General features: G+C 40.9%; 2 protein-coding genes and 1 pseudogene across 2 annotated transcripts; all 3 read left to right on the forward strand.

Annotated features, from left to right (window-relative positions):
• Nucleotides 1-5,055: 5,055 nt before the first annotated feature.
• Nucleotides 5,056-7,753, forward strand: LOC119903680 (annotated as a pseudogene).
• Nucleotides 7,754-14,074: 6,321 nt separating this feature from the next.
• Nucleotides 14,075-16,286, forward strand: gja8b (gap junction protein alpha 8 paralog b). Its single transcript, XM_038720680.1, has one exon. It carries the CDS (start codon nucleotides 14,357-14,359, stop codon nucleotides 15,626-15,628), a length of 1,272 nt encoding a protein of 423 aa, XP_038576608.1. The 5' UTR covers nucleotides 14,075-14,356; the 3' UTR covers nucleotides 15,629-16,286.
• A 4,925-nt stretch (nucleotides 16,287-21,211) lies between these two features.
• On the forward strand, nucleotides 21,212-23,994 carry LOC119904199. The gene is made up of 6 exons (XM_038720681.1): nucleotides 21,212-21,578; nucleotides 21,842-21,935; nucleotides 22,389-22,694; nucleotides 23,286-23,412; nucleotides 23,525-23,555; nucleotides 23,689-23,994. Exons 2-6 carry the CDS (start codon nucleotides 21,854-21,856, stop codon nucleotides 23,788-23,790), a joined length of 648 nt encoding a protein of 215 aa, XP_038576609.1. The 5' UTR covers nucleotides 21,212-21,578; nucleotides 21,842-21,853; the 3' UTR covers nucleotides 23,791-23,994.
• The last annotated feature ends 491 nt before the right edge of the window (nucleotides 23,995-24,485 follow it).

Consider the following 24,485-nt stretch of genomic DNA (forward strand, 5'->3'; position numbering starts at 1 on the left):
GCTTTGGCTGTTAAAAGCAGACGATTGGCTTTCTAGCGGGAGGGGCGGTATAACTGCCATCTTTGCCGTTACGGGCTTTCCCCATAGAGTAGTATTGAGGATGTGATATAGTGGCGTGTCTCCTCTAAAATGTCTCTGAGCAAGAGTCCAAGTCAAGTGTCAAGTCACTCTTGATTATAATGAATGTTGTTTCACCTGCTGCGTTCAATGCTGATAAAACTGCATAGCTATAAGGGATTCTGTAATGGTAACCTGTTTTTCACTTACAGAGCACAACCATATAATGTGCAGTGCAATAAATGACAGCTTATTAACTAGCCTACTGTAAGTCAACACACCCCACAGACTCTCAAACCCAGTGTAATGTTAACAAATGTTAAATAAAACTGTAACGCTACATGATCAACAATAAACCTGTAACCATATAATGCGCATTGCAATCAATGTCAGCTTAAACTACTGTAAGTCAACACATTCCCCACACTTTCAAACCCAGGGTAACGTTATAACTAAATAACAATGTAATGTAACCTGTTAGCAGCTGACGTTAATACGTGATGGCAGCCAGCGGGACGTAAATGATTATGTTGATTGACAACCACAAGTTTGGCAAGTAAACAAACGCTCATTCATTTTTTCATAATGAAGGACAGTCGGGGTTAACCTCCCGGTGGTCGTAGCTGAAGCAAGAAGCAAGAAGCAAGCTAACGTTTGCTAGCCAATACTGAGCTAAACATGTTTACTAACCTCAGCTTACTAACCTATTTTGCATTCAACGCTATGTTTGGACCTTGTTGTATTAACTTTTAAAGCCAAAGTTTATGATGAATGACACAGCAGCTGCCGGTGTTTGTTGTCCTCTCTCATGTGTGGCCCTGCGCAGCTGATCCTAGGTGTTACGTAGGTAGGTCATAGGTATCGGAGGGAGGGAAATAACAGCAAGCTCATCAGATGTTTCCTAAAAATAAACATTGTTGATGAGTCCCGCACCTCGAGTCTGAGTCTTTTGAGCATGATTCTCAAGACGAGTCTGAAGTCACTGCGTGTGCAACTTAATAATAAATAAACAAATTATCATGCACTTGAACTACAAGTCCAACAGTGTACACAGAAAGAATCCCAACTCAGTGTCTATCTCGCAGCTTTTTATTTCAAGAAGCTCTCGCCAACGTCCGGCAGCCTCTCGCTTGGCGTCTTAGTTTCCTCCTTCAGCGTCCTCCTCGCCTCTGCAATTAACTAACGTTATGTTGTCCGTTCAGCTCTGGCACGACACCAGCAGGGGCGCCCCCAGAACATTTTCCCAGGGGTAGCCAGATGGGGCCATTGAAAATCCTGGGGTGACACACTAATCCAAAAGCCATAACTGAATTTCAGGAATTCTATTACGCAGTATACAGACTAGTTGAATACTACATAAAAATATGAGTCAGACTGATATACTTTGGTTTCTTGTTTTACAGTTAAAATTGTCTAATGTCCACAGACTAAAAACAGTTCAGTTAACATTCCATAAAAATCCTGTTTGATGTGATATCTGTATGTGTTAGGCAATTAATTGGTCTTTAAATAGGCAAGTTAACCTTTTCCTTAAAAAGACAAATACAGCTTTTATTTGTACAAGTGCATTATGGGGAGGAACAAAACATTTACTGGGAACAAGCCAACTCAAGATTACAGACATCATGGAGCATAAATATTTTTCTTTAAATTCAAATTGAAATATACGATATGTGTCTGTATAGAGTTGTGTAAGTATTTGTTAACATACTAGTTTGGTGTTATTCTTGCTACAAACAACTAGGATAGTTATTCTTGAAATATCCCACTCAACCGATTTGACTTAACTTTGACACTTAACATGAGAGAGAGAGAGAGAGAGAGACCTATTGTCAGACATCAGACCACACACAGGTACATCAGGAAGATTGATTGAAATATATTTTACAATGAAAGCACAAGAACCTAAAAAACAACATCCCAACTTATTGTGACTCTTAAGCAGTCTTAACCACTGTTCAACCCTCATCATGGGTTGCATATTTAACAAATCTAACACATTTATTGATGCATCATTTAATGTTATTACATTTTACTCTCTGTTGCTGCTGCATGATTCATTGAATGTGTCAATGAGTTACAGACAAAAGAACATTGATATAAAAAAAAACAATTCCAAACTAATATGTGAGTCTGGCCTAAATAGTCCCAAGTATTGCACAAGACACATAACTGTCATTATGCTCTCTTAGTTTTATCAACATAGTGCACTAACAAATAATTGGAATCTGTAATTTAGTGGTGCTATTTTAAATGTTACAGTAAATATTGTACACTGTGGAACTTTATATTATAATAAATGACAATAATGGGGGATGCTATACTAAATTTTGGCATGTCGGTATTGAGCACAACACCAGGCACTTTAATGTTTTCCCATCATAATAACACTGTACCAAACAGGCACTGTTTAAGTTCTACCAGGTTTTTTGTAGTAATTTCAAGTTACTGTTTGGTGGTCAAATTTTGAGTTCTAATCAAATCTTGCTCACAGGCACCGAAACAGAACACATAATCATCAAATTTCCCTAGAGACACATCACAAGCATTTGAGACCTGAACACCAGACTCACACACCCAAATACATGCACAAGACAATAATGGCCCCTTTCACAAGCAAGTCCCCTCACAGACACAGGAGGGTGGTGTGTGCTGGTGTTGCAACAGGACATGAAAGGGGAAACCTTAAGCATAAATCTAGGTGGTAAGTCCAGACAGTCCAATCTTCTCACCATTTAAACACACCACTCTCTGTTGTAATCTCATCAACGATCAATCTGTATTTAACTCTCCAACAAACTGTCATACAATAGCCGGTGAAAAATATTTACAGAGGAACAAACTTTAATTTTTGAGAACCTTCCTTCGTTATGACGCATTTAACTTTTGTAGCTCTCAAAATTTTATGTATGTGAGTGTTGTTGTGTGACAGTTCCTTTAGTAAAGTGTGTTTAACGGGCCTGGTTATGCACTTCCACGCTCTTAATGACCCTGCCCCATGAGACTATCGTCTGTGTGAGCAGTTGAGTACAGAAGGGACAGTGAGCTGGTCCAAATTAAACAAATCTGACCTCCTAAACACAATGGTCGAACCAAAGTCCAGCTGGGCGACAAGAACTCTACCCTCAAAAACACAATGCTATGGCCTGGGACCAGATGTGACACATGGCGTAGGGCCTGTGTGTGTGCGTGCATTCATGTAGCTTATGTGTGAGAACATGTAAGAATGTATTTAAACTTATTCTTACTGACTTGCATACATTTCTGTCTCAGAATCAAGAGTCAAGCTCCTAAACTGCAGCTTTTATCAATCTTCATCACCAGTTTCCGTTGGCTAACACTGAAGCGAGTGGCTGCAGTGTCACCATTGTTTACTCAGTGGATTTTTGATGCCTTTGTGAATGGTTTCAAACTTTCTCACCATCGCAGGAAAGAAATGACTGCTTGGTTCTCAGAGGAAATGAGAAATTGCCTGACTCACTTGACAGGGAGAGAGAAAGGTCTGTGTACAAGTGGTTGCATAGCAAAGAAAGCTGCTGGTGAATTGTTGGTACCTGGACATCTAATATCTCCATTCAATACAAAAGTAGTGGCTCTAAACAAAAAATTTAAACAACTTACAAAGAGGAAAAATGAAGGCTTTGTCGCTGAAACAGTACGTCACTAAAACACAAAAGGAAATGATGGGACAAACAGATTTGGGCACAAATACGTATGACCTGAACAAACACGTGTTTAGAAACAAGTGTATCTCTATCTTTAAGCCTAAGCCTTACGCCATTGAGGTCTTAGTGTTGTGCTATGTCATGGGTCTAAGCTCTGCCCCCAGGTCATGTTGTATCTGTGAAGGGCATCGCTGATAGCATCTCTTTAAACCAGCTGTGAATACCTCCTTTCTGTGGATGTGAAACTATGTATGACACAGAAATTCATGTGACTAAAAGCGTGAGTGAGAAAAAAGCCACAGCACTATCATGAGCCTGGAGACATGCTGTGTGGTCATGAGCACTATACTTTTAAATAATTTTAATATGACATATTATGGTTTTATTACAATATATACTGAACAAAATTATAAACGCAACACTTTTGTTTTTACCCCCATTCATGATGAGCTGAACTCAAAGATCTAAGACTTTCTCTATGTACACAAAAGGCCAATTTCTCTCAAATATTGTTCACAAATGTGTCAAAATCTGTGTTAGTGAGCACTTCTTCCTTTGCTGAGATAATCCATCCACCTCACAGGTGTGGCATATCAAGATGCTGATCAGACAGCATGGGGATTGCACAGGTGTGACAGGACATCTGGAGATGGAATCTGCAAAGGATTAAGTTCTTGATTCAGGGGGTCTATGATGTCCTCCCCAGTCCATCCAACTTGTTAATTTGGGGTAAAGTAGAAACACCTGCATGCCCCCTTTGCTCCAAGACAGGGTCCCTTGAACACATCCTGAGCAGTTGTCAAAAAGCAGTTGGTGGGGGGCGCTATCACTGGAGACATGACCGGGTCCTCAAGTCCATTGCAGAGGCAATCCACAAAGGGATTAACGACTGCAGAAATGCTAACAAAGCGGCTAGGACGATAGTGTTTGTGAAGGGGGGAGAGCGGCCAAGGAAACTTAAGAGCTGCTCTGTTGGTTTGCGGACAGCCAAATGGTTAATGACACAGGACAATAGCTTGTAAAAACAATAGGGGCTTGAAGATACACCAGGCCAGGATGAGGTGTTTGACAGTGAAAGGGACGACACGACGCAAAGAAGTGACTTCTGGTGAGACGCAGGAGAAGCCAGGCCCGGAGACAAACCACAGTGCCCAGAGCCTCCTAGTGATGCCCACACCTACTGCCAACACTGTCCTGGCCTCCCCTTTGGCCAGCAGCGCAGAGAGCTTCCGAGCACCACCAGCAGCCTGGAACGCACAAACCCAGCTTGCTGCAAACACACCTGTTCCAGTGGCCCAACAAAGGATCCAGTGGCCCCAATCCTCAAAGAAAGCTGAGTAGCAGCAGTTTGAGGAGGATATAGACCAGATTTAGGAAGGGACTGCTAAGGGGGATGTGGACAGCCGCTTGAAAACCATGACCATGCGATTTGGGACAGTGGCAGACAAGCCCACACCAGCGGCCTACACTCTAAACCATCGGGCAAGGAGAATTCAGTGTCTTAGGGCAGAGCTTAAGTCTCTCAGGAAGCAGTACAGGGCGGCTGGAGAAGTTGAGAAAGCTGGCCTAGCAGATATTTGTGCACTCCTCAAGAAGGAGCTTCTGACTTTGCGGAGAGTGGAGGGCCACAGAAGGCGACGGAGAGAGAGGGCAAGAAAGAGAGCAGCATTCCTGGCCAACCCATTTAAGCTGACCAAGCAGCTCCTTGGCCAGAAGAGGACTGGCCGCTTGACCTGCTCCAGAGATGCCATAAATGATCACCTCAAGTGTACCTATAGCGACCCCAGGAGAGACCAACCATTGGGCCCATTTAGCGGGATGATAACTCCACCAGAACCAACAGCAGACTTTGATCAGAAGGAGCCCTGCTTGAGTTAATTGGATGAAGTAGTGAGGAGGGCAAGATCTAGTTCAGCACCAGGTCCAAGTGGAGTGCCCTATAAGGTATATAAAAACTGCCCAAAGCTACGTTATCGGCTTTGGAGGGCCATGAAGGTGATCTGCAGGAGAGGAAAGATTGCCCAGTCATGGTGATACGCTGAAGGGGTATATATACCGAAAGAGAAGAGATCGGAGAACATTGACCAATTTCGAATGATCTCCTTACTCAGTGTAGAGAGCAAGATCTTCTTTAGTGTGGTGGCCTGGAGGCTATCAAACTTCCTCCTGAGTAACAACTACATCGACACATCAGTGCAGAAGGGAGGTATACCGGGGTCCCTGGATGCCTGGAACACACAGGCGTTGTGACTCAGCTCATCAGGGAGGCAAGAGAGGGCAGAAGGGACCTTGTTTTGTTATGGTTAGACCTTACCAACGCCTATGGGTCAATACCTGACAAGCTGGTTGAGGTTGCTCTGGAAAGACACGATGTACCCCAGAAGGTGAAAGACCTCATCCTAGACTACTAAAATAAGTTCAGCTTGAGGGTATCCTCAGGCCAGCTGACATCTGAACATAGAAGTGGGGATTATTATTGGATGTACCATCTCGGTCACACTTTTTGCACTAGCAATGAACATGCTAGTCAAGTCAGCAGAAGTAGAGTGCCGGGGTCCATTAAGCAAGTCGGGAGTGAGGCAACCTTCCATTAGAGCCTTCATGGATGACCTCACTGTGACCACAGAAACAATACCAGGAGCAAGATGAATCCTCCAGGGCTTAGAGAAGCTCATGGCATGGGCACGCATGAGTTTTAAACCCGCTAAGTCACGGTCCTTGGTTCTAAAAAGGGGGAAGGTCACTGACAAGTTCCGCTTCAACTCGGAAAAGGAACAGATCCAGTCTGTCACAGAGAAACCTGTGACCATTGCATCTATGAAGTCCCCATGGCAGCTGTGGAGGGCTTTGAGCGAAAAGGAGAGCAGCTATCTTCGCAAATGGCTGGGCTTACTATGCAGCCTGAGCAGCATTGGGCTGTATGGGAACAGCAATAAGTTCAGGCTTCACGAGAACACATGCAGTACACCGGATCAAGGGACACAAAGGTGTCCGGCACAGGGATTGTGGTGAAAACAGGGAGGAATTAGAGGGCAGCTGATGCTGTCATGCAGGCAGAAACTCGGCTAAAGCACAAGGCACTTCTGGGGAGTGTGGCACAGGGCAGGGCTGGACTCGGGAGAAAGGCATTACCCCAGTACGACACGGCAAGCGGGAAGGAGAGGCAGATCTTGGTGCAGAAAGAGGTGCGCGCTTCAGTGGAGGAAAAGTAGCAATGAGAAAGCAGGGTGCCTGCATGAAGTGGGAACAGGCTATGGAGCGGAATGTCAACTGACAGGACATCTGGAGATGGAATCCGCAAAGGATTAAGTTCTAGATTCAGGGGGTCTACGATGTCCTCCCCAGTCCATCCAACCTGTTCATTTGGGGCAAAGTAGAAACACCCGCATGCCCCCTTTGCTCCAAGACGGGGTCCCTTGAACACATCCTCAGAAGTTGTCAAAAAGCAGTAGGTGGGGGGCGCTTTCGCTGGAGACATGACCAAGTCCATTGCTGAGGCAATCCACAAAGGGATTAACGACTGCAGAAATGCTAACAAAGCGGCTAGGACGATAGTGTTTGTGAAGGGGCGAGAGCGGCCAAGGAAACTTAAGAGCTGCTCTGTTGGTTTGCTTGCCACGGCACGAGACTGGGTGATGACTGTTGACCTGGAGAGGCAGCTAAGAATTCCACCACATATTGCAGAGTCAACGTTGAGACCTGACATCATCTTGGTCTGTGAGGCCACATGACAGCTCTTCTTACTGGAGCTGACTGTGCCCTGGGAGGAGAGGATGGAGGAGGCACTAGAGAGGAAGAGTGCCAAGTAGCAGGCGCTGGTGGAGGACTGCCACAGGAATGGGTGGAGGACCAGGTGTATGCCAGTGGAGGTGGGCAGCCGGGGGTTTGCAGGTCATTCCCTCAGAAAGGCCTACGGAACCCTGGGCATTACAGGAGCACGGAGAAGGAGAGCCATTAAAAACAACATAGAGGTGGCGGAGAGAGCATCCAGATGGCTCTGGCTGAAAAGGGGTGACAAGTGGGGCCAGTAGAATGCCACTCGGACACAGGCCGAGGTCTGATCAACCTCGGTCAGGTCGCCTGGATGAGGGTGTCTGTTGCAAGACTCGAAACACCCAATGACTCCAACACTGATGATGTGTCTGAGTGTTTGCATCGAGAGATGTGTGATAAACTAGTATTTTATGTTTTAACATTTATTAATTGTAATTTCCGCTAATTTAAGTATCTTTTTTACCTGTTCACATATCCTTTATTAGTTTTAAAATACCAGAGCAAAAATAAAGTTGCAGTTTGAAATGCTGTGCTGGCATTCATTCAGTTGCAGCTGACAGTGTGTACATTGTGACTTCTTTCAGCTCTGCCCCCTGCCTAGAGGATAAGAGTAAATACGAACTTTATTGAAAGGCGAGGAATCACTCTGACTTCAGTAATCTCAGTCTTTTCATCCTCACAACTAACTAATATTAACTCTCATTTTGAAAGGGCTCAAAATAATTGCTTGAAGAGTCTGAACTTCCTTCGCCTTAGTGTACAGGCTAAAATCTGCTGGTTATAAGTCCTCTACTGAGTAAAGGATGCCCCCTATCAGCTTCAATAGATTATTCAGATCAAGTTGAAAGTGTGTAATGTATGAAGACGGATCTTATGACCTCAGCATTTTTAGCTGACAAAAACCTCTAGGCCTTTCACACCACACCCTTGACAGTACTGCAGAATTGTATAAGATTGTACAGTAGCTGGAGTAGTGCCTTACACCAAATAATAATACTGGCATTACTATACATTTTTTATTGTTTTTATTAGATATTTATTATAACAAATGCCATGAAAAAAACAAAACTAATTTTGAGTTCTATTTCTTTCCACCTGATGGTAGTAAGTCCAATATTTACTCACCTTTTCTGTTTTGGTCTCCACCAATATCTTGATGCTAAATTCTCCACTGTTTCTGTCTGACATTTTGTGCTAGGCAGGTGGTGAACAGTGGGATTTTACAGCTTTTTAGCTTTGTGCAGCTGGAAATGACAATGATGAGAAAGTCAACAAAAAAAGAAAATAATGAGCTGAAGAAGCTCTGCTGTGAAGAGAGAGGAATTGCAGAGTTGGGTGATTGTTTTCTGTTGGTTTTTTTATTGTATGCACTCAAGAAACTATAATTTCATGTCATGTTCACAGAAGTTATGGATCTTGTCTGCACAATATATGTTGTATGCACAAGTTATTATCTTATGATAGTTAATATCCTCAGTTATTTGTTAATAATTGTGGTTTGTGTCTTTTTGCTTACCTGAAAGCTAAAGGTGATCATACCATTTTCTGTTGTTCTTCCTCCTACTCTGGAAAAGCCTCCTGCAAAGTTTAAGCCAAAATGTGTTAAAATGTATATGTTTTCGGTAGCTTTCTCTTGATTTTATACATTGTTATTTTGTGGATTGTTCACTTAAGTCAGCTTGATTTTATATATCGTCTTCTCTGTCTCTTTTATATCCCGCTTTATCCTCTTGTTCTTCCTGTAAAGCATGTTTCAACTTCTGTTTCAAAGGTTGCTGCATAAATAACGTCTGCTTGCAGTTTGGAACAGCCAGCTCCCCCCCTGTGCTGCAGTCCTTGTTGTTAATAACTTCCACTGTCCTGAGAGGAGTGCAGATGGAGGGAGGCAGACCAACCATGTGCTGCAACAAGGACATGATCCCTTGATGTGGCCAAACCAGAAGCTCCACTGCAGAGGATTGAATTCCGAACCCTTAAACTATCAGTAACTATCTATAACCTTCATCATAGATCAATATCATGGTCTGTTATAAGGCACATCAGTAAAAAAACAAATTTGTCCTGAAAAATGTTTTCCCTCAGGGAGTGGCAGTGATGTTCATTGTGTGAGAGGTAACCAGGAGGCCAAATCAAACCAACCCCCTGCCAACATGTGTCAGGATCATATAATGCATATTGTTATATGAAATCCATGTCTTACATTGTATCAAATTGACAAGGTCTTTACAAAAGTAAGACTTAAGTTACTTCCTGTCTTTCAAAGGCCCTGCGAGCAGGAAGCGCGTGGCACCATCGTGCCGTAGGCAGATCGCTGTACGATATGTTTGTTAGCGTGTTAGCATTCTGATTAAGGGCCAGTTGGTGCCCTGCTTCGAAGGTCTAATCTGGCCTCACGCCTCACTGCACATGCTCAATAGAGTCCGCACCCTGCATCATGACATCATGTCTTTGTGTGAAATCCCGGTGCCATTCACGGGCCCACCGTGGGGCTTAGCATGCAAGCGTCCACTATACCAACACACAACTCTTTAAAGGGAGTCCCCTGGTCCCCCGGCTCAGTGGATACACCCTGATGCCTCCACAGAGTTCTGAACATGGCTTCTATCCTCCGAATCAACAGGCTGGGTCCATGTGCCATCCCATGGGTCGATGGGAGCGAGTATTTGGGTTTTTTGTTGGGGACATTTTTAAGTGAGAAGGTATCACTGCTCCTGGATATATGGAGACTAGTTCTAGCTATCCAATCAGCTAACATACACACTGACGTTCCTGGACGCCATGTCATTCAGAGAAAAACTGTAGCAAATGATTTGGGAACATTTAACACGGCAAGATAGTGCCTCACACTGGTTTTTGCTCTTAGATTACATCATCTATTTGTGAAAAGCTGTGGGATCAGTGAAGCTCAGTGTGGAGGCCAAATCTGCCACTAACCAACAGATCAGAGAGCAGACATCAGAGGTGGACTTTCTAGTTCACCAGGACAGTGATGTCGCCTACGAAAAAGAACACTATTGGTTGAGAGACAGCGAGGGTGGGCTGTAATAAGATGGGCAGACATATCCACAAAAGGAGTGATGACTTCTATTCTATTCAATGATTGTTGAATTTGACCACTGATATATGTTACCCGTGGCCTGTAGTTTGAGGTCACCTCCATTGTCCATCTGAGAAGTTAAATTATACTGAAAAAATGATTACCCTTTGTATCAATACATTTAAAAATGTATTTTTTTCTGTTGTTTAATTATTCCTTTAAAGACTATAATTAATCACACAGATTTCTTAAAACTCAGTGGATGCAGCGGATCATACTGCCTGAATATGGAGCAAATAAAATAAAAAATAGTTCAATTTCTGTCTCTGGAAAGAGAGCTGACATCATGTCCCAAGTTTTCCATTCAGACTAAACAAAAATTCTGAATAAGAACACGATACTTGATAGCACAATTTTACATTTTTATTAAAAGTTCAGACATAAATATGTTCAGACTTCAAACTTATAATAGTTCAAACTTTTTTGATTTGGTCCTGAGGATATGAAACAATCGTGGAACCTGGAAATTAGTTTGTGCAAAGGGAAATGAGTTGTGTATGTGTAAGCAAACTGTCTGTTCCAGACTGCCATGTAATTGTTTTGTTCCTTCCTTTAATTTGATGCATCAGTGGTTTACCGGGAGAACAAGTTTTCAACAGTTTGGATAACAGACAAATAAAAGCATTCTTCAAATAAACTTTTCCAAAAGTCCGAGAGTGGCTTATAATCTAAGAATTAAATGTTAGCACAAAGAAATCACATTGTTGACATACAGCAGGTCTTAGATTGTCACAATCACAAGGTTCTGCATGTCAACACTATGTCGTATTCTAATGTAAGTATCAACATCCCGTTCCCCATTTGCAGAGAGGCTGATGGACCCATATAAAAACATATGAACATTTTTAAAGCCCCTGTCTTCATGTTAAAGCTATCATCAACATTAACTTAAAAATGTGACTGAGCAGAAAGTTTTCAGTCCTATTTTCACAGTTTAACGAACAATCCACGACAACCAGTAATTATATGAAGGTAGAACCTGTTAACCTCCAAAACTCAAACATCTGTCTGATGTATTTTCAGTAGTGGTTTGTTTTCAGTTATGTTGTTGAACAGGTGCACTGCAAGATCTGGAAGCTTAATTTTGACATTTTTTGTAACTTACATGTATATTTACCCATTTAAAGATTTAAAAAAGTTATTTAAAGTATAGTTATTCTTTTTCTTAAATTAAACATACAGAAAACTAAATACAATAAATTACAATTTGAAAAACATTAAGTCATTAAGTAAAATTAAAGTTCCAGAGGTACAAACATAAAACACAAGCAATTGTTTAATGCAACTTTAAAATCTTACTAAAACAACTTATTGAAATTTTCATTGTAATATTCTTTAAATAAATATTTTGTTTAAATTAATACTTTTTATATTGTATATATACATTGATTATATTAGAATAGTTAGTCAATCAATTATAATTGTAATCCCCTGAAAATGGAGTACTACATAATCATCACTGTGCATATGAATAATATTGCTGTGTTTGTGTGTTTCCATATCTTTACACACAAAAAACTATGTATTTAAACTATATATTTAAATGTCAGGTCAAACATGCTGGTGTGACACATCATGGAGCTCCGGCTGTCAGAAATCAGAGGAGAGAGGCTTATTAAGTTATTGATTGAATTTGTGCAGATCTGGAGGATATTTCATAATATGAATTCAAAATATTTAGACAGTGGAAACAATCCTCTTTGAGCTCTGCAGTAGCATTTCCCCTGTTCAAACATCTGTCGAGTGATTCAAAGATCAAAGACTGCCGCTGAATGTTTTTCTCCCCTGAGCCGCAAAAGTTTAACTAACCTCCCTAATAGATATTTCAGCGTGTCCTTTCATTCAGTGGTTCAAATTCTTCACATTCCAGCTAAGGGACACATGATGATACACAATTGCACACACAGAGGTGGACTCAGTTATCAACTACGTAAAAACACATTTGATAACAGCGACCCTAACTGCATTACTTTGGAAAGCATTTATCAGTGAAAAATCACAATAACAAAATGCACAAATAAGCACATACAAACAAAATATATAAATACTATTTTCATATGGAAAAAAAACAAAACAAAATTAAATAAAAGTTAGGGCCTGAATCATACTGTACGTTAAATCTCACCTAATGTTATGCAAGTCTTCCTTTGGCTATTGAGGTTTGTAGATTTAAAATTATTCATGAGGAAAACAGACTATGTGAGCTGTGCATTTTGGGACAAGTGGAGAGTGAGTCCCATTTTCTTCTGTACTGCGCATACTCTAAGGAATGAAAATTTAGCCTGAAATTTCTCAACAAACGCCTGACATTTTCTGATGTCATTGTTGTTTCATTTTCATGTGCTTAAATTTGTTAACTTTGTCTTAAGGGTCTGGACAAGAAGGCGAGATGGACTATTTTATTAGTATTTACTCTGATTTCCCCAGTATTCAGTAAATGTTTTTGTTAGAGATGGGTTTTTTTGTGTGACTTTTTTGTAGTAATGTTTGAAAATGAATGCATGACATTCTGGATCTGGCTTATATGAATCTGTGTTGTCTTGTAAAGCCTGTGCAAAACTGTATGCATGTCACAGTAATAAAACTTAATTTATTACTTAAATAAAATGAAAAAGAACCAACATGAGAGCATTTACCTTATTTAAACCTTTACACATAGTTGAAATTAACCTCCTGCTGCCTGCACTGAATAGCAACAATGTCCAGTGTTAATGCTTGAGGACATAAACTCTCCTTTATCCCTGCCTGAGCTGATAGTTTGTCACTGACCTGCCTTTCTGCTCCAATGTTCAGCATGGCAGTACAGCTGGAGGCACATAAGCTGTTGTTGTTTCATCTACTGTATTTGTGCTTCTACATACAGTATATATGTGTGAGGAAATTGCATGCATGGAGCTGAACTGCTGTTCTGTGGACTCGGTGCCCTGGCTGTACAGTGTCCATGTTGGTGTGGGAGCCTGAGGCCTGCTCCCATACATCCCCGCTCTGGCTCTGTTGATCCTATTGTCTCCTGCGTCACCACACGTCGCCCGGCAAATAAAGGCCGTCTGGCTCCAAGCTTAAATATTGCAGCAAACTAAAAACCAACCATCAGAGCCGATTCATTCACATCTGCTCAGTGGGGCGACAAGGACGGGGCTTTAGGTGGGAAAGAGGGCAGAAAAAAGTTCACTTTTCCCTGCCGGGTGCCAAGAGAACGGGACAGGACTCAACTTTGCCGGAGCCGCAGCTGTGGCAAGTTGCCCATTTGATTACATTTAACCTATATCATACCTTATAGAAAATCAAACTATTTGTTACTTATTGATCTCACTTTATTGATTTTTACACGGGAATTATTGTGTGGAATTTTTTTAAAGAGATGGAGATTTTTTGGTTTGCACCACTGTTAATGTTCAACATAGTTAATTGTGTTTATATTGAGAACAAGCAGCCTTCTAACCGGAAAAATCAATACTTTGCTAAAAGTTTTAATTGAATATTCGACTCATATTGTTTTTTATCTAATTGTAATGAGAATAGAACAGACTCTCAGAAGTTTCAAATTCTTCAAGTTTTTTAATAGAATCATGTGTGGTAGCATGTATTACAGCTTAGGTGTTATTTTTGATCAGTTGGAGTTTTTCTCTTTTACATTTCTTACTTTTGGCACTCTCTATTCCCCTCCCCCTGTCTGTCCTGCCTACCCCACCCTCTCTGTCTGTCTGCACCCTCTGTGTCCCCTTCTACCCCACCCTTCATTCTGCAGTGCTACGGACCGATCATGGGTGACTGGAGCTTTCTGGGTAATATTTTAGAGGAAGTTAACGAGCACTCTACGGTGATCGGCCGGGTGTGGCTCACGGTGCTCTTCATCTTCCGTATCCTCATCCTGGGCACGGCGGCGGAGTTCGTGTGGGGCGATGAGCAGTCTGACTATGTCTGCAATACACAGCAGCCCGGATGTGAGAACGTGTGCTACGACGAGGCCTTCCCCATCTCCCACATCCGCCTGTGGGTGCTGCAGATCATCTTTGTGTCCACACCGTCTCTGGTGTACGTGGGTCACGCTGTGCACCATGTCCACATGGAGGAGAAACGCAAGGAGCGCGAGGAGGCAGAACTTAGCCGACAGCAGGAGCTGAGTGAGGAGCGTCTCCCTCTGGCACCTGACCAGGGAAGTGTCCGCACCACTAAGGAGACCAGCACAAAGGGAAGCAAGAAGTTCAGGCTGGAGGGCACCCTGCTGAGGACCTACATCTGCCACATCATTTTCAAGACACTGTTTGAGGTGGGCTTCGTGGTGGGCCAGTACTTCCTGTATGGCTTCCGCATCCTGCCCCTGTACAAATGCAGCCGATGGCCCTGCCCCAACACGGTGGACTGCTTTGTGTCTCGCCCCACGGAGAAGACCGTCTTCATCATCTTCATGTTGGCTGTGGCCTGTGTCTCACTCTTCCTCAACTTTGTGGAGATCAGTCACCTAGGCCTGAAGAAGATTCGCTTTGTCTTTCGGAAGCCAGCCCCGGCCCCAGCCCAGGGTGAGGGCTCGGCCCCCCTGCCGCTGCAAGGGAAGAGCCTGCCCCCCCTGGCTGTGCCCTCCCTGCAGAGAGTGAAAGGTTACAGGCTGCTGGAGGAGGAGAAAGCTCCCCCCATGACTCACCTCTACCCGCTGGCTGAGGTGGGCATGGAGGCTGGCAGAGGGACCCCACCCTTCCAGGGGCTGGAGGAGAAAGTGGAGGAGCCCATGCTGCCCATGGAGGACATCTCTAAGGTGTATGATGAGACTCTGCCCTCCTATGCCCAAACCACTGAGACAGGGGGGGTGACATTACATGAGGAGGAGCCCGAGGAGGTGCAGCCGGCGGAGGCGGAAGCCGAGAGGGTGGAGGAGGTTGTGGATGAGGATGTGGAGGTAGAGGAGGCGGTGAACGGGGAGGGGGTAACTCCATCAGAGGCAGGGATGGAGGCCACGGATACGATAGAAGACACCAGACCGCTGAGCCGACTGAGCAAAGCCAGCAGCAGGGCCAGGTCAGACGATCTCACTGTATGAACCTGTGAGAGAGAACACATGTACACCTGCACACACCAAATGTTCAACATAAGAGAGAGCACACACACACCTAGCTCAAGACAATGCATACTCTTGAACAGGCAGGTCAAAAACCAATGGATGAAAAACAAATAACAGGGATAGATTAAAACCTTTAAGACACAGGCAATAATTCTATAAGTGACAAAAAATCTGCGTGTTTGTGATAAAAAAAATGAAATATAAAAAGTAGAGGTTAAAGAGGGGAGGAGTAGGTTTTTTATTAAGCGTGTTCTTGTATTTAAATAAAATGTGGAAAGGACACATGCAGGGGGGAAATGTTTTTACTTGATGAAAATCCATGTTCAATTTTCAGAAACATCTTTTTCTATTGAAAGAGTTTTAATCATATACAATGGAGGATTAGACATTTTTACATGGGGTTTGAGTAGATAGGGGAAGGAGAGTTATAATATACTTGTGTGTCTGCAAATCAATAATTTCGCTGTAGTTAGGCACTGACTTTCATTCCCATTCAGACAATGACATACTGCAAATGCAGCATGTTGCTGCACACGGCGCGGGTGAGAGGGCTCTCGCACACACAAACACACACGATGAAGTGCCGGTACATTTACAGGTATACAGCTCTTTGAGAAGAAGAAAAGTCCATTTTCAGGTTGAGAAGAGCATACCTTTTTTTTTGCACATTCAGAGATTTAGACTCTGTGCAAGGCCTTTAACCCTCATAACACCTCATCTATGCATCCATTTACACAGGATTCTTTCAAGTGAAGAGAGATGTGCATCAATTTCAGAGCATTTCTCTCCTTTTCATGTTTATATATCATGTAGCACAGCCAGAGCTGAGTTAGTGAGGAAAAACAACAACAAAAAAAGACCACATGTTGAATGTCTTTTTCAATGTGATTTTGCATCTCTTCATTTTAGATTTGCTTATGTTTTTGTAGCCTTTTAAGTAGATCTGTGTAGTGTGATATCAGTTGTCCATGGAAGAGAGCGGGGCTCATTTTGCCTTATCAGAGAATGAACTATAGTAGCGACCTCAGGCCAAATCCTCTCTTTTCGTGCTGTACAAACAGGCGTCCGGGCGATAAAGATCATGCACCATCAGCACAAAGTATTGTTGGAGGCGAGACAATAAAAGAAACGGCGCTCATCAATGAAAACAAGCATCCTTGACCTGGCTGTGAAAAAATCTCTCTACCTGATTTTATGTGACCACATTAGGTCTTTTCTCCACAAGAAAACAACACAATACCCATGGCATGCTTTCAAACTCGGAGAGAAACAAACACCTAGGGGCAACTCACACTGTACATAATGCCCTAACTCTGTCTGATAATGTACATAATGTGCAGAAAAGCTGTTTTTAGTTATTTCTCTGTCTAGAGGAATCACACAAGTTATCATTGTGATTACAATATTGATTTAATCCCACACACCTACTAGAATAAAGAGAAAATGCCCATGCTGTGGTATCGTACATCAATCTGAGTAAAGATTTCTTTATTAGCAATTACTTTAACACAAAGCGTGTTAAGCCTTAAAGTAAGCCTTAGGTTAATCATAAATCTTCCACTCCCATTCTCTGGCATTGTTTATTCAAACATCTACCACTGTATGACTTCATGTGCCCTATCTGTAAATGTAAATTCACAAATGTTGTAAGATTGTAGCAAGTGCTTATATTGCTCTGGGACCTATGTGAACTCAATGTTTTATTTGCTTTTTCCCCCCTCTTATATTTTAGTTTAATTTCTGTATGCAACCCCTCAACACACACACACACACACACACACACAAACACACGCGTAAAAACATCCTTTATTATGCGTCTTTATTATGCAGCTCAGATAGTTAAAAAACAAGTATTTAACGTATCGACATGATAATTGAATGATGTTAGGAAGATATCGAGGCATAAATTGAGGCATTTTTGCATACATGAATGCACCCACATGTGCCTTTGTGTGCACTCACACACACGCACGCACATTCACACAGACTCCTCACAGCGTTGTTTTTGGGGGTATGATCAAATGGCTCTAGAGAAACTCAGAGAGAAGGCAGCTTTGACCCCTTTGTGACCCCCAGCCATCCCGTCGCCTCCCATAATCCAATGCTGTGGAATCTGAATCAAAGAGAGCCTTCAATGAATCACCAAGTTGTTGAATTTAAGCATTTAACAGTGTTACAGTCAAAAGCATGATGCTGGTACTTGTATACATCGATACAACTGGTAATGTATGATTTTTTGTATTCTGAGACTGTTGCATTGGCCTGTATGTTTGTAAGAAGACGTGATTAATATTTGGAAAGAAAGAAAAAAAATCATTTTTACTAACTTGTAGTCTTCTTTGCTGATAGATGTGTGACAGTATCTTCTTTTGGAATGTGAAGCAACGCAATAAAAAGTCACACGTGGTCAAGAAGTGTTGTGTCAGTGTGTCTCTGAAAAAACGCATGCACGCACGCACAAAACAAGAAGCAAAACTAGCACTGTACTTTATTACACAAGGTAAAAAATGTCATTAAGGTTCGGTTGTATGTTTAGATAACAGACTGACTCTTGAACAGTGACTAAACCTGTGGTGGTAGTAGTATGGAGAAACACTTTCATTTATGCATTTACATACAACTCTGTGGCATTTGATTCAACACACACTTTTGTTTTTTTACACGCACGCACGCACGCACGCACGCACGCCTATTCATAATATCACATATTTATCCACATCAGTAGAAGGTAATGTCTCTGGAAGGTAAAGCTTGCAAATGTACTTTACTAAAGTGTTTTACACTATACACTAACAGAAAACTCGGATCTAAATAAAAGTAGCAAAAACACAGTTTAGAAATACTATGTTACAAGGAACGAAAATTAAAAGAACTCAATATGCAGAAAAATTTATATTATATTACAGGATTTTACTTAGTGATGCATTAAAGTGTAAATAACTTTAATGTTGCAGCTGGTAACGGTGAGGTTTATCTTAACTACTTAGTACTTTTGGATAACTTGTAAATGTACACAGAAGAATCAAAAAAGTCTTAAATGATAATACTATCTATTTGTTGATTATATTTTGTATTATTAATCTGAATCTGCAAAGTAAGAATTAATATTAAATAAATGTAGTGGAGTAGAGAGTACAATATTTCACTATGAAATGTGGAGAAGTACACGTATAAAGTATCAGAAAATGGAAATACTCAAGTAAAGTACAAGCACCTTAAAATTGTACTAAGTATAGTACTTGAATAAATGTATCGGCCATCATGGATTCTACTCAACTAGATTTAAGTTCTCCAAAGATATTGCTATTGGGAGACTTACTTGTGAATATATCGCCACTAAGGGGCAGTATTGTAAAAGGTATTTTCAAAAGGGCTAAGTAAGAGCTAAGCTTCTATTTATTTTAATGGCTGGATCAGTTTGGTATTACTTTACATTTGGAAATTTGGAGAGTATTTCAGCATTCATAAATATTTACAGAAACACTCCAACTTAAAAACCTCTTATTTATAGAAACTTTATAATACTTTACTTGAGTATTTCAAATGAATGCTACTTTATTACTTCTACCAGAGGTGGACAAGTACTCAGACCTAAAGTAAATGTGGCAATTTCACAAGGAAAAGTAATGTATTAAAACTTTTAATTAAGTAAAGGTACAAAAGAATTAGCATAAAAACATACATCAAGTACCAAAAGTCAAAGTAGTCATTATTCATAATGGCCCACTTCAGAATTTTATATATATAACATTACAGGATGGTAATGCATATATCACTTTAATGTAGCAGCTGGCAAAGGAAGGGTTTATCTTATCTACTTTATATACAGCAACAATAACATCCCATCAGAATTTTGTTTCTGGTCATGTGACAAAAGTAAATCCATTAGTCACTGTCCTTTCATCTCAAGTGCAGCTCTTTGCTTATTTAATGTTTAATCAAAATGTAAGTTACAGCAAAACTAATTCTTTGCTGTAATGTGACATCTAATCTCTTGAGTTAAAGGAACTTCATACAGGACCAGTCAAGTTCTGGGTATTGTGAAAGTAAAATAAAAATTGAAACATTTTAAAAATAACCTATTCTGCAAAACTCACAGCACTATCACAGCACCATCTATGGTCTGTTATGTGAGGCCTTTTAGATGCAATGAAGTTTTGGAATTTTAGAGTCACTGCATCTAAAAAGCTAAATTTAGACCATGATGACATCCGTGCCAGAAACTGTTTTGCACACATGCTTGTGATAAAGGGTGGAGCTTTGGTTAGTTTCCTTGATAAAGATACTAATACTTTAACTTGACTGTCATTTTTCCCCCAATTGATGCTCAATTCCATCTTACTTTTGGGAGAATTTTACCTTAACCCCCATGTGTGTCAGATGCAAGTGGACTAACAGCTGATATTATTCGATTGCAGCTAGTTGAAGACAGATTCTGTGGATTCAATCACACTCACCCTTTTATTTCATTTCATTCATTCATTTAGCTGATGCAAAGCAACTTACAATTGCTATATATGTCAGAGGTTGCACGCCGCTGGAGTAACTAGGGGTTAAGTGTCCTGCTCAGGGACACATTGGTGGATGGGTTACTGTGGGGAATTGAACCTGGTATGTAGCTTATCCACCATCCCGCTTTTACTGCTGAATAGGACAGTGTGAGAGCCCCATTAGTGGCAGATGAATCTGAATGGAGACCACCAATTGGTCCAGAGATGATGAGAATGAAATCTGCTCCGACTGAGAAAACTGTGCCAGTGCAGGAATATTGCGATGGCAACAGACAGAGTACAGCCAGTGTTTCTTTTATCTACTCTGAAACACATGTGAAATAGATGAACATGCTAAACATAAACAGGGTTGTGGAAAACAAGGAGTGCTGAGTTTAAAGTACATACACAGTACCCACAACAATTATGTGTGGTTATTGTGTAATTGGGTGTGTCCGCTTGTCCATGTTGTGACTCCAAACACAGCTGTACTGATTCTGTTTAGACTCTGTGTCTGACCGTTTTTCCTATGCCTGCTTAAATATGTGGCAGGCAATTCTAATCAAACACACGTCTTTTTGTCAAATTCAGCAAATATCTCCTCATGATCTGCTAGCTGTCCGTTCAGTGTGTGCGCTGGCTCTGTAAATGTGAAACAATCAGACTGACTCTGACTGAGCCAATAACATTTCCAGTGGCAAAAAAATGATGCAATTCTCAAACTTTTCTTTTTGGTCTCAATTAGCATATGCATAAGGTTTTAACAAAAATCTAAAATTGTAAGAAGATTGTAAGAATGCTGATCTAAGTGAAAATGCAAACTGCCATTTCCATTTCATTATCATATGAGCTGACATATCTCAAAAAAAAAATGCAAAAGCCTCAGTTTGCATTTTCATTGTCAACTGTAACTGTACGAAGATGTGCGGCCCATTTTATATTCACTATCAGGATTATACTTCATAGCACAGTGAAAATGATGTGTCAGTGGATTATTTTGTGCGTTTTCAAACATGAAAATGAAAACACGTAATGTGATCTAAGGCCCCTCACACTCAGCAGGTCATATGGATAAGACAGTACAGGGTCAGCTAAGTTTCTGCAATCCAATGTCTGAGTAAAGGCTCACAACATGCGCTGCAAACTCAAAGTCTCTCTCAAACACACATTAAAGCACTGTACTTATATGGCTACAGACCACAAAAGTCATCTTAACATTCACTTCCTGTATAGCATTTCTGGTGTGTGTGGGGGGCCTAAGAAGGTTTAATCACTTCACATGCATCAGCTACAGTGTCACACACGGAAATCAAGAGTCAATTGTCCTTATATATATATTTTCTCCTTTTTGTTGCCTTAGTAACATTAAATCAAAGTTGCAGTTTAGAGTTGAGGAACTTAGAAGGAGACATAACAGCAGATGCAGATACTCACTACCGGTAAGTACGTGGAGTTACTATATTTATGACACAGTGTTTGGGTTGGGAAAGAATGTGATCTTGTTTATGATTCTCGTTAGCGGTCAAATGTATTATTTTACAGTCACTTGTTTGTTCAACTCGGATCTAGTGAGTGATTCTGTGACAGGAACAATTGTAATCTCAGTGAGGCTTTGTTATTTGGGCAAAATGTCATTACCAATACCCTCTTAACATGCAAACTCTGTTAACCACATTGTATACCCACATACACATCATTTCAGTATCTAGGTGCGATGGAGGATTTTTCTAAACATTCAGGCATCAAAAGGACCTTTTCTCTGATATGCTACATGTTCTGGATTCTCTCACCAGCAGGTAAAAATTTGACAATAAGTATGAGCTAGAGGAATAGTTTGACGCTGTTTATTCGCATTTTGGTCGAGAGTTAGATGAGAAGATCAATGCCACTTGCATCTGTATAGTACATGTGAAGGTGAACTTCAGCTGCATAGTGACATTTTTACAGTTTGGTTGTTGATTAAATAAGCAATATATAAAGGTGTTCATTTGTGATCTTAAGAAGCGTGCGTTGGTGGATTTTGTTACCATCAGATAGAGCCAGATGAGCAGTTTTCTCTCTTTTCCAGTCTTTGTGGTAAGCCAAACTAACTGGCTGCTGGCCGTAGCTTACTATTTAACAGACATGATATGAGAGTGGCATTGAGTTCAACATATACCCAAGCTACTGCTTTAACTGTAGTGTAGTGTTCATTGTGACGATATGGTGAAAATATAATCTAAAATCTTAAATCTATGTTTCCCTCACAGAAGGAAACACCATCTCTAAGTTGGTTGGCAGAAGAGTGACCCTGCACTGTAAGAACACATCAATTAGTACGCTCAGTCAGCTGACATGGAAAATGAACGGGAATCTACTCTTCAGTTTCAGACCAAACTTCACCTTACACACCAGTAATACATCTTCCAAACTGAGCATAAACATGTCTCTGTCAGAGAGCCAACTGTACGCACTGGTCATAGAGAGAGTCCAGAAGTCTCACACAGGAAACTACACCTGTGAGACCAACACTCTGACAGGACTTTGGGAAGAGAAGTGGGAGCTGATAATTACAGGTGTGTTCATCAGTCCTAAACTATAAGATTAGATGAAACATAAGTAATCCCAGTGGCAAAGGCAAAGAAGTTAGAATGCGAAAGATCAGAGTGAATATGGCGTAATTAAAGGTAACAGAGCCAACAATTACTATGATACTGTTGATGCACAGTAGATGCATGAGCAAACAATGGATAATTAATAGAGCAAACACAGCTAAAGCTCACATATATCATCTCATATCCTCTGGACAGACACACAGAGCCCTGGTACTGACTACATACCTGGGAACTGTATATTATAATAATTATAATTTTGGTGTACCAAATAGCTTCTTAAATTTAGAGCTTGGCTATTGAAGTAAAACTGCATGATGCCACACAGTGTCAGTGCTTTGGTTATTTTGAGAGACAACAGGACATGCGAGCACAACCTGGGCTTCCTTTATGAAACAAGACCTTGAGCTCAAAGATGGCGTACGATATTCTGGAGAAATTCATAACCATGACAAATACCCTGATACAGACTTTGAGCAAGTGGATACCCCACCTTTAAGGTAACTGCACATTAGACTTATATCGAGTTTAATTGTACAATTTGTTTTCCACTAGAGGGCGAGGAAGCTGAACATCGAAAAATTATACAGTTTGCTGTGGTAATTGGTGTTCCCTGCGTGAGTTGCCTAATCTTAATAATTGCTGTGATTGTTCTGCGAAGAGTCTACAAACAGCGTGCAGAGTAAGTTGCATTTGCCTCCATTCTTTAACACATGATTATATGTTCATATAAAATGTATGGCTAATGGAATTACACTGCCAGAATATAAACAAAATGTACCTCTCTTTTACAGAAATAACGATCATTCTCCCACTGCAGACATGGTAAATATAAGCTTGTTTTTTGAGTTACAATACAATTAACAACAAAGTGAAGACAATTTCTTGTAGAATATGTTTTGCAAAGAGCTGCAGTGACTGTAATTAAATTTTTATTAAAAGTTCTTTCATTTTCCAGCAGCAGGAGGAGCCAGCTGAAGTTATTTATGATAACTGCCTGAACAATCTTCAACATCCTTGCTACAATCAATCTTACCATTACAAACCCAGGGCTCACTGATATGAAGGGCAGTCCAACAATCTAAAAGGGGAATACCAAAAGGAAGCGAGTACTGGAAGTTGGCAACAATCCATGTTTCTGGAGTAGAAACACATTGTAAACACCTTCTGTAGCAGTGAAGTATTTTTTTTTAAACTTTTTAAAAACTTCTTTCTTAAGTAATGTACTGTATGTAATAAAGAGCATAATATTTGCTCAAAGCTGCAATATTATTATGTTTTTTTTCTCCTTTCTGTGCCTGAGTGCAATATCTGGCTCTTTAGCAGCTAAATGCTACACTACGTTCACCAGCTATTTGCTTACTTGTCTGTGTGGTGTTTGGTGCCGAGCTGGTAGTTTACAGATGGTTTTTAGGGCAAAAATAGGGCAAAATGCTCTGTAGAGCTGAGAGGAAGTGCAGAATCAGGTTATAGTTTTCTGTGTCTGATACACTGTCAGCAGCTAGGGAAAAAATACTGCATGGGTCAATGGAAAGTAGATGTCAATCATTTGTGGTTAGACATGTTAAATGTCGTAGATGCTTGATATTAAAAATATATAAACTAAAACTAACCACATCCCACTCAGGAAAACCACATTTTCATTTAATGAGTAATGTATCTTTTATTAGGTCCCTCCCTAACTCCTGAACGCCCATTTCTTTCAAACACCACAACTCCAGGCTTTTAATAAAAAAAAAATACAGGTACTCTGTG

Source organism: Micropterus salmoides, unplaced genomic scaffold (genome assembly GCF_014851395.1).
Source record: "Micropterus salmoides isolate LMB-PRFRI ecotype aquatic unplaced genomic scaffold, ASM1485139v1 Ms_hic_scaffold_15, whole genome shotgun sequence".
NCBI lineage: Eukaryota > Metazoa > Chordata > Actinopteri > Centrarchiformes > Centrarchidae > Micropterus > Micropterus salmoides.